The sequence below is a fragment of the Drosophila guanche genome, unplaced genomic scaffold (genome assembly GCF_900245975.1).
Source record: "Drosophila guanche unplaced genomic scaffold, DGUA_6, whole genome shotgun sequence".
Taxonomy (NCBI): domain Eukaryota; kingdom Metazoa; phylum Arthropoda; class Insecta; order Diptera; family Drosophilidae; genus Drosophila; species Drosophila guanche.
The window spans coordinates 908,253-919,097 of NW_022995758.1; the positions used below are offsets into that span (position 1 = coordinate 908,253).

Consider the following 10,845-nt stretch of genomic DNA (forward strand, 5'->3'; position numbering starts at 1 on the left):
TGTGCTCTTTCTGCGGCTAACAAGATGCATGAAGTGTCTAAATTGGTGTTGAACCATATTACCCCTTGACTGGCCTCTAGGGCAAAACGCAGTCGGCCATTAAGGGGGAGGGTAGCAGAGAGGGAGTGAATACGGAGCATCAGAGATGCTAGCTCAGTGTTGGCAAGGCAGAGAAGCAGGAATTGGCTCTGCACATTACGAGCAAATGTGTTAGAAATCATAGAAAAAACTACTAAAAGATTTAGGAGAGGGCAGAAAAAGAAAATAGGAGGGGGTAACATAATCGTTTTTATTCATGGCAAGAGCTACGCGAGCGATGAAATTATTAGCTAATTTCTACAATAATTTCCACAGTGGCATTTGAAACGATGTTGTCCCTTTGCTTGTGTGAAATGTGTACTCCGATTCAAGGCCAATCTCAACCAATCTGCGAACTATGCGTACAGCATTGAAAGAGCAGTCAGACATCTGCTGATGATGGTGAGTAGGAGGAGAAGGAGAAGGAGAAGAACCCACCGTCGCGACAATTCCCAAGTAAGCTGAGGATCAGGTGTTGTCCCATCGAGAGGGTCCGAAGACTCGTCGCAAGTAAGCCGATTGGCAGTGGGACACAATCTTTGTACTTACTCGCACTTATCCCCAAAAACTTCGGGAGACCACACAGCAGAGCCAGATAGAGAGGAGCAGGAGCACTCCAGCGATAAGTATCTTCGTTTTTTATTTTTTGTTTTTTGTTGGGTCCTAAGTCAACACGATTTATGTGACTTAATTCCATCGAAATTTGACAATTACAACGCAACCGGGCAGAGCGGATCCCGCATGATTCCAAGGTCCAACTCCAACTCCAACTCCAACTTCGATGCGAGCTGCAAAAGGATTAAAGGACAGCGCGCCCCATCAGGTGGAGGACAATGGCGTTAAATATGAAAAATTGATAGACTTCAAGGATAAAGTCAATGAAATTTATGACTTATTTAACGCGGTTCCAGTTCTAAATAGAAATATCAATAGAACATCGAATATCGAAAATAGAGATGCCAAAGGGAAAAATCTACCCCATGACGAGGCATTTTCCCCTCGAGCTACGATCCTGCGGTCGTTAATAGCTCTTGGTATTTGTTACTTTACTTCTTCTTTTTATTATTATTTTCCCATTTTTCCATTTTTCCATTTGCTTTATCTGCGCGCATCATCGTGAGGGAAAAGGACGACGACGAGTATAAGGACGACTTGGACTCCGGGGTTTTGTAGTTTTAATAATTTCATAATTTCTTCCCTCGTCTTTTGGGCTCTTGATGCTGGCCTGTGTGTGTGTGTGTGTGTGTGTGTGTTTTGTGTTTGGTCATCGCAGTTTGTGGAAATTTACACCGTCTCCGTGTATCTGGGCCCTGGAATCTCCAGCGTCCATGATAGGTCCTTCCCCCGCTCCCTTTCTGCGCGGGGCATTGTTTTGTTTGGTCCAGCCCCTCCCTGCCACCACTCTAAAATACACTCGTATTTGGGCTCTCACTTAGAGCCAAAGTGCCGGAACGTGTCGCTGGTTTTAATTGCCATTTATGTGGCCTAATGATCAATGTCCACAATAGAAATGGACGCGCCATCAGAGCGGTCTGTCGACATTTGAAAATGACACAAAAAATAAGTACTTAAAGTTCCGCAGTGGTTGCCTTTACTTAAGTTAGTATTTTAGTTATTGGTAGACAATTTCTTTAAAGTTTCTCCAACTCTAATTGTTTGCTTTTGCAATGAAAACTTCTTTAAGGTTTGGCCCCCTCTTTGGGTGAATTTTTTTGAACGGCTAATCCGTGATCCCTCGGGCATCCTCTGCTTTTAATTGGCCTTATGCTTTCGATTGCTTTCACCTGGGCAGCACATCGCTCCCTATTTGCGTGCTCTGCGGCTATTTAAATGCCATTCAGTCCCTCGTTGATCGGCCAGTGGACACGCGTTGCTGCCTTGGACATGCAACTGGACTGGTGGCCAATTAGCCGATGCTGCCATACAAAATAAAATGCAAAACGAGATGGAAAATTTGTGGTAAAGTGTTGATAACTTCATTTCGAAGTGGAATGGAGTGGAGAGGAGTGGAGTCATGTGGAGGGCCCAATGCTAGCTCTGGGACCGCACAGGAAATGCGCTAAACACATTTTAATTATACACAATAGAGCTGATTAAAATGCAATTTGCAATCAGTGGGGGGCAACAATTTCAATTGTTGCATTCAGCGGCACGCACCCGAGAGAAGATGATCCATGGTCCAGCAGATCTCCGATCCTCCAGCAGCAGCAGCAGCAGCAGCAGCGGCAGCTGGCAGAGCCTTTTTGGGTAAATAAAGTCATTAAAATGGGATCAAAATTATGGTGCAATTACGTTTTTGGGTGGCCAGCGAATTGAGCCTGATTTCAATTACCTTTTGATCATGGCCATTAGCCAGGAATAAAAGGAGAACATTGCGAATTAAAAGGCGAACAAGTCGGTAGTGAATGTCGGGGTGGATCAAATATCGATCCGGTTGCGAAACTTGAGCCTTGAGCCTTGAGCCTTGAGCCTTGATGCAGGGGCACATGCCATTTGGGACGCCTTTCATTGTTCGGCAATTGGCACTGGCTTTGGCCATTCTGATTCTCCTCACAAGATTAGCCACGGCCCTGACCAGGAGCTAGGAGCTAGGAGCTATGAGCTAGAAAAATATGCACCGGTGCACAGTAGCCGTCGGTGGCACCGTGTTGGCTACTGTGCAACGAATCTGGCACTGAAACAGCTAACCAGCTGGCCAGCACAGCACAGCAGAGCACACCCGACCATCCAGATGTGCAACAGAATAGAACTTGACCTTGCCACCAGAACTAAAAGGGAAGCAAAACAGAAAGAGACACAGTAACGGCAAAAGAATGAGATCTGGCCATGGATTTCATGGCTAGTCCAAATATTTACACCGATGCCCGATGCCCGATGCAAATGTGAAATTAATTTGCAGTGCAGTTGGGCCTTGCCACGGTAGCTGAATGCCGCACGCATCCGTTGCGCTGTGGGAGATGCTTGTTCGGTTGCCTCAATACAAAACTCATACGATATGCATTTTTTGGGCAGACATTTTGCCTTGTACTCTCAGCTCCCATATGCCCCAAAACAGCCAACTGCAAACTGCAATTTTTGCTGCATTTATGAATGAAACTTTTTGTTCGCACGCCTCAACGGCACGGGTGCTGGGGGCTCACAGGTTCACGCTGTCAGAGACGTTGTGTATGAGGCTGTTGCACCTGATATTTGACAAAAACCTGCCAGTCTCCGTCTCCCTTTTTATGCACGGGAAAACGGGAAGTGGGCAAGACAGCGGCCAAGAAACAGGAAAGGAAACCGAATCAATTTTCGCTCAACGAACTGGAAATGCTGTACCAAAATCTGTAATAAAGCTGCGAGCAGTGGAACTGTGGCAACTCTTTGGCAGAGTAAATTCTTTTACTCGGAGCCAATGCTGGGAGCTGGGAGCTGGTAGCTGCAGCCGCGTGAGGCTGAAGAGTGAGTGCCTCCTGCCTGCATTTCATTTGGTCGAACGATTCAATATTGAGGTTTTTGTTGCGGTTTCCACCGAGAGTGAGTGGAGAGTTTGGTTCGTGGAACTGGCGCACATTTGTTTATCCAGTGCCAGCATCTCTCTCTGCCAGATACATGTGTATCTATGTATCTAAATATTTGCGCCGGTCGCACAATAGGCTCGCACTCAGAGGGAGAGGGAGATCGCTGGAGAGTGACGCCATCGGCTGGTTGCCGCTGGGATATTTTTCAAGGGGTTTTCTGTCAGGAGATCAGGGATCAAAGGATGTGCTGTCACCGCAGTGGATGACGCCCCTGTCCCCTGCATGGATATCAAAACAAATACATGTGTTTGCAGAGGAACAATCCGCCGCAGACAATGAAGAAAGAGAATTGTGTTTGGTCATGTCATGGCGCAATCCTTTAACCAAATCCCAAAACCAATCCTTGACTCGATAAACTCTTGAACTCCAGCCGTGGTCTGGGCATCTGTGGATCTGGGATTTGGGGGTCTGAGGCGATTCTTTTGTGGTGGTGCGCGTGGCTTATGCTGGATGCCGCATCCTGCGCCAACGGGTAATTACAGATCATGATTTATGGGCAGCTGACCCGAAAGCCAAAAGCTGCTGTTGCAACTAAAACAACAACAACAACAACAACAGAAACAACAACAGAAACAAGCGATCGATCAGTTCAGCTCTGTCCGCCCATTTAGGCCCTTTGGGGCAACAATCCATGCCCCCGCTGCCATCTCCTGCCACCAATGCACCGTGTATCTGTACCGCGACTGCTGCTGCCGCAGATGCGTCTGGCGGTTTTTGTTTTGGCTTTAGCGCTCTTTATGCAAATAAAATAAAGGAAGGCTATCCCCAAGGAGAGTGTTTGACAAAGTCGAGTGAGTCTCCAACGCCGCCAACGCCACCGCAGAGATTGATGGGGCACAAAGGGAGCTGCAAAGCGGAGTACACTGCCAAAAAAGTGGTCAAGAATATGTCACAGAAATGCAGGAAAAGTTGTTGGGATAAGATGCGATTTTTAGTACATTTTCTTGTAAAATAGAAGAAGGAATTTACTGCATGGAAACGAATTGAAAATATATATCAATATGCTGTAAAAAGTGATGATGAAACTATTGCGATTGCAAACAATAAGTTGAGAAAGTTGAGTTTTTTCTTAGGAGGATTTTCCAGACTTATTTGAGAATTTAAGTTTTAGCTAAACTAATCTCGAATTCCATTGAAATTCTGAGCGTTTTAGCTTAGCTTGATGATAATGTTTTGGGCAATATTCTAATTGAATTGAAATGCAGCATTTCTTTTTGTTCAGTGTAGCAGTGGAGCATACTTCAAACCTATTTGCCGCTCGCTCGGGATCGTCGCACTAATTGTTTGGCTTGGCGGCGCGGCATCAACTTTATGGGCAAAATCCATATAATCCATCAAAGAAGATCTCAGACTTTGGCTGGCTGCTACGTACGTGTGGCGGAATTTCAATGTGAGATCTGTGCAAAACACACAGCTCCAGATGCAGATACAGATACAAATGCACGAGGCATGGAGTGAAGTGTTGTGTCCCCGAAGATTGTGTTGTCATGGCTGTGCATGTTTTTTGGAATCGAATTTGCTTCAAGGTGTTGCTCTTCCTATTGCTCATGGCTGCTGCCTGGCAATCTCAAGTGTCGGGCAATTAATGGAACTGCTGGGACTTGTCTAGTGCCAACTGGGGCACGCCCAGTGGCAATGTGGCATTGTTGGTGCAGCACGCTCTGACAGGATTAGGAGTGGCAGAGGGGCGGTAGGAGATTATCATAGCTCGAGCACTTAATTGGAGGACAATGCTGGTGGTCCACAGGCGCTAAGCTAAACAAATAAATAAATAAATTACATGCTCGGCATTAGTGGCGGAATTTTAGAGGAGGATGCAATCCTACAATTGAGAGTTCCAGTCTAAGCTAAAGTGGAGGACCAAGGAGATGCTGTGGCAGAGTGCTAAATGAACTTCAAATGAATATTCTTAATCTTCATGCAGTGAGTATTAAATATCCTTTCGGCCGCATGGGAAATCGTGAACTTTCCCTAGAGTTTCCCAATTGTCAGCGAGCGCTTATTAGTTTTATTTTCCACAGGTAATCCGTTTTGGCAATCCACCAGCCTCCTGGGTCCTACGGCAGGTGGAATCTCTTGACTGGCCTCTTAGCGCAGGCCAGAGCCATAAAGTCAGGGTCAGAACGCTTTAACGAGGCAGAGAAAATGTCCAGTGCGGGCCCTAGGAATTTCCCAAGCGTCATAAAAACGTTTTGAATGATCGCCGGACAAATGTGACAGTGTCGCGGATCATCATCAAGGGGCAGGAATGGCAGCGTCGGCGGCGCCTACCTAAGCCCAAGAGGTCTAGAGGCAAAGCCAGGGCTCAGAGTCCAGCAGCCAGTGCCCAAACAAATCAGAGCGGCTCAGAGACATCTCGCCGAGAGTTATCACATTTGGTATGTAACTACATTTATCACAACCTAATATGACAACTCGAATAACTTTTGCCTGGCAGCATCCGCAGAGCAGCTCAGTGCAGATATGCCATACTGAGATTGTGGCACTGGCACTGTGCCTCGTCCTCGTCCGCGTCTGAGCAGCAGCTTGTCACATTTGGCCCTCTGCTAATTGGAACATATTTCGTGGAGCGTTCCCTGGATGATGTGTGTCTCTGGTAGATGCGATTTATGCATCCTTCCAGCAAGCAGCAAGCCAACGAACCAACTAACCAAAAAATGAAGATATCAACTCAAAATATGCTGCCCATCGGATAGTTTAGAGATGAACAGAATCGATCGAATGTATTCATTGATTCCTCCTCACAGACTCGTTGCACGGCTGGGGGGGTTTGTGTAGTGTGTAGTGTGTGGTGTATGGTGTGTGCCTCCCATGCCACCGGAGGGGCTTGTGCATCAATAATTCATAACGCTAATTAATAACGCCCCCAATCGGTGGAGTGCGTTTGCGTGCGCCAAGATGAAAGCCGAAAATGCCGACCCAATACACACAATAACAGGATAATAAACCCCAGAGAGCAGACTCCACTCCACTCCGTTCCCTTTAGAGCAAAGCGCCCTGTGCCTTATTGAAATTCAAATAAATCGAGAACGAGCGGAACGTTCCTGTTTTGATTGCCTCGTTCTTTATAAGGCTTGGGCTGGGCTTACTTTGGGTTTTGTTGTGTGGGGCTATCGAGGGCTTTGGATCACGCCTTAGGTGTAAAAATAAATGTTTCAAGTAACAACTTCTTAAAGAGGTAAATTATGAGCTGAAGTCTGGACTCCACTCTCCACTCTCCACTCTGCACCGCTCACCCGCGCAAACTCCATCAATCTGAAAATGAGACAGAGCCCGGTCCCTCGGACATGAGCCCCGTCTTGGCCACATCCTTAGCCTATAATTTGCTTGAAATACTCACATTTTCGGTGCCCCTGATTGATGCGACGCGTTGGCGGCGGCGCGTTTTGTCTGCAACCGGCACAATGTTGCCACGCCAAGTGGCGCGCCAAGAAATCTATTAAACATGATCTTTAATTCATTTTTTGGGCACCCTTCAGCTCCGCCAGAAAATTGAAAAACGAAAGCAGCTGCCTCCGTCGTATGACAAAATACAGAGGGAATCGGGAATGCTCGGGCTGGTCTAGGCTGGCCTAGGCTCGGAAGGCATGCGATGCTGGGTGAAAAAGGTGAAAGTTCTTCCGGCGCTCTCCTTACTCTCGAATATATCATGGATTTGATATTTTGTATAATCCTTGCCTACTATTGTGGCCCCATTCTCAGCAGAAGGGCAGCGCGGCTGTGCAGGAACAATCGCATTGAGTTGTCAAGTGTCAGCGTTGACAGAGATCCAGATCCAGATCCTCACTCCTCGGTTGAGCTCTATTCAGCTCCTTGGAGCACCCGGGACTAGGACAATGCGCTCGAGGAGTCTCCATTGTTCTGGCTGCTCTTTAATGTGTCAAAATATAGTTTGAGCCGCATTCTCCTTTTTTGTAATGCAAAGTGATTTATTGTCTGGCCCATGGGTTTTGTTCTCAGCGAACTGACGTCTTGGTGCGTGGGAGCCAGAGCCAAGGATTTGGATTTTATACCCCGAGAAAGGCTTTCTTTTTGAAATGGAAAGTGGTGTGGCCTTCAATGCACTCTCCGTGGAAGAACTACATTATAAAGCCATCAATTTGTGGCACAAACAAAGCGAAACAAAGGGACAAGTCAGAGCAGAGCAATGCCAAAAGGAAGGGCTTACAGCCGGCCAGAGATTTTGGTTTTTATATTAAAACAAAATTTGAATTCGTAGAAAATGGAAAAAGTTCAGCGTTCAAACAGGACCATTTTCGAAATTGGAAAACCTACACCAACAATGTTCCATGGAAAATTAATATCTTTGCAGCCAAACAATTGATTTAAAAATAGGATAAACCTTTGTTTTATCCAAGACCTCCACAAGATAGTCTCAGTATTTATGAGGCATGAAAACAATGTGCCAAATGCACAACAATTAGCTTGTTTTACTTAACTTCTGAGTGTTCCTCGGGTCATTCTCTTTCGCTTAAGAAATCTCATGCTGATATCGGATAACATTTTCCGTAGTACTGGCCCTATGCAAATCTATATTGGCTCTGTTTGTCGTCTTCCCCGGAACTGCCGTTCTCGGCCTTGCTCTCTTTTCTGAATGATGACTGTGGCCCGCCCATTTCCGTTGCGCTTAGTTTCGGATTCGCCTCTCGATTTGAATTCAATTGAATTAGCATAGCCAAACTGTTTGCAGTAAACAGCGATAAGAAGTTGGCCGACGCTCCAGCGATAGCGTTTCTCCGTCTCTCTCTCTCTCTCCTAGCACGTGCCACACGTATCGCAGAGCAACTCCCGATCCTACCTGCGCTTTTCACCAGCGCAATTTGAATTTCTCCAGCCTAGGGCAGGCTTTTCCCTCGAAGGCTCTCTACCTGTTGGGTGGGTTGTGTCGGTTGATTAGGGGCCAAGTCAACCTGGGGAAAGGGTTGCCCTCGCTCCGCTCTCTCTCTCTCTCTCTCTCTCTATGATCCCGGGCAAAGACTAATCCCCCGAGCCGAGTCGAGTCGCTGAGCCCGTATTTGGGATTAGTATTAACGGTTTATGGTCGAAGACGTGGCATAAAAATTATGCACAGCAATCCGCATTAGTGGCCATAAACACGGGACCCGCAGCAACATCCTGCAGCCCATCACCTGCTACCAGCAGCAGCAGCAGCAGCACTGATTCCACCGACTCTCCGATTCGATTCGATCCACTCCAGCAGCATCATCTTGGTGGCAATTAATGTGCAAGTGCTACCCGCATGACTGCAGATTCGAGAACCTTCATTATAATGCTCCAAAGATCGGTTCTGGATCGATATTGTTCCCCCCCCCCCCCCCAAAAGCATTCCACAGTCTTTCGATTATGCTCGATTTCCGTCTTTATTACTTCGTTAGCAACAATTAACATTTACTTTTGGCTCTTGACCAACAAAAAGAAAATAAGAACATGCTTCATAATGTGTATGGTTTATATTTATATTTTGTTTAATATATAGGAGTTTTTTCATACTGGTTTCTCGTGGGTTTCTTAGGCTAACAAAAAAATAGATCATCTTAGACTATGTGCAAAAAAAAAAAATGGAGTGTGTGATAATTCTATAAAAAAAAATGAGTCTATTTACAATTTGAGGCACTTGGTTCAACTCAATCATTGACTAGATGAGAACGGGATGCAGGAAGGGGAAGCAGATTGAAGCGGATGCGAGGATCACTGCTCCTGCCACATGGAGATGTAGTCGAGGATCTCCTCGTCGTCGGGTGTGCAGTCCTCCTCGTCCAGCTGGAAGTGCTCGTATGGCTCGAACTTGAGCTGCAGCTGGGCGGCATGCGCCTCCGGCTCCAGTTCCATGTCCAGCTCCATGTGCGGTGCCGACAGCTGCTGCGGCGCCGCCTCATAGGTGCCCGAGTCGAAGGACATGCTCGAGTTGAAGGAGGAGGTGGGCGAGTGGCAGGCCGTCGTCTGCCCAGGAACGCTTCCACCACCACCACCAGCCACTGCACCCACGCCGGCCAGGTTGCTGTTCAGCGAGATGGCAGTCAATGGCTGCTGATGGGGAAACTGCTGCCGCTGTAGCTGCTGCTGTTGCTGCAGCGGAGTTGGAGTTGGAGTCGTCGTCGTTGTAGCTGCTGCTGCTGCTGCTGCTGCGGCTGTTGCAAGGGAGCTGCTGTAGTAGAGGTGGTGGCTGCCATGGCTGCTGCTGCCGGAGCTGCTGGAGCTGTTGCTGCAGGTCTCCTCGTCCAGGCAGAGCTGCAGCTGGCTGACGACGGCACTGGCGGCGGCACTGGAGCTGGCGGGCGCACCGCCGTTGAGGTCGTCGACGAGGTCCTGCAGCCGGCGGATGTATTCTACGGCAATGCGCAGAGTGTCCACTTTGGAGATCTTCTTGTGCGGCCCCCGGCCACCTCCTTTGGTCAGGTCAGCGATGATCGACTGGGGAATGTGCTGGCGCAGACGGGCGAAGCTGTTGTTCACCTGCTTCACGCGGTTGCGCTCTCGGGCGTTGCGCCGCTGCACAGACTGCGACTGGTCCACGTTGTACGGTGCGCCAGCCCCCATCATCGACGAGGAGGAGGAGGACGACGATGAGGAGGATGAGGACGAGGCCGAAGATCGCTCCAGAGCCATGCCACGCGGCGTGTACTTGCGCGTCTTGATGGGCATGGAGCTGCCGCCGCTGGGCAGCAGCTCCTGGCCGGGATTGGGTGCCGGCATTATGTGCTGGTAGCGGAACACCTTGGCGGCGCCGCTGATCGTCGTGGGAAACATCTCGGGCACTGCCACCGGAATATGCTGGGACTGCTGCATCTTGCTGCTGGAGTACACCACGCTTGACATCTCTGTCCGCTCGGTGCCTTCGGTTTTTGTGTTTCTTTACTCTTTTGCACACACACGCACGTGAGAAGCGAAATGCTGGATCGCTGAGCAACAATTAAAAAAATAAATACTTCTGCACTGTGCACTGGTTCTGGGTTTGTCTTCGGTTCTTCTGTGTCTGTTTTCCTGCAGTGGAACTTGATCGTTTGACATGAGTGACAAGAATGAGTCCCTTCGTCCTAAACCCTCACTTTATGTACCCTTCCACACGGAAGCGGGCTCAAGAGCGAGCCAGCGAACGCGTGCTCTTGCCACTCTCTCTCTCTCTTCGGAGCGCTTACCTGTCGGCAGGTAGAGCAGCGATCCGCGCAGCGCTGCGGCAGAACACTTTCCTAGGCATATGAGATTGGGC

The 10,845-nt window shown here is 48.2% G+C and overlaps 1 protein-coding gene across 1 annotated transcript; it reads right to left on the minus strand.

Annotated features, from left to right (window-relative positions):
* Positions 1-9,102: 9,102 nt before the first annotated feature.
* LOC117590478 (achaete-scute complex protein T4) lies at positions 9,103-10,641 on the minus strand. The gene has a single exon (XM_034283136.1). It carries the CDS (start codon positions 10,452-10,454, stop codon positions 9,327-9,329), a length of 1,128 nt encoding a protein of 375 aa, XP_034139027.1. The 5' UTR covers positions 10,455-10,641; the 3' UTR covers positions 9,103-9,326.
* Positions 10,642-10,845: the final 204 nt, after the last annotated feature.

Excerpts from the sequence above, each read along its gene's own strand:
- LOC117590478 (XM_034283136.1), bottom strand. The coding sequence starts at position 10,454 with ATGTCAAGCGTGGTGTACTCCAGCAGCAAGATGCAGCAGTCCCAGCAT.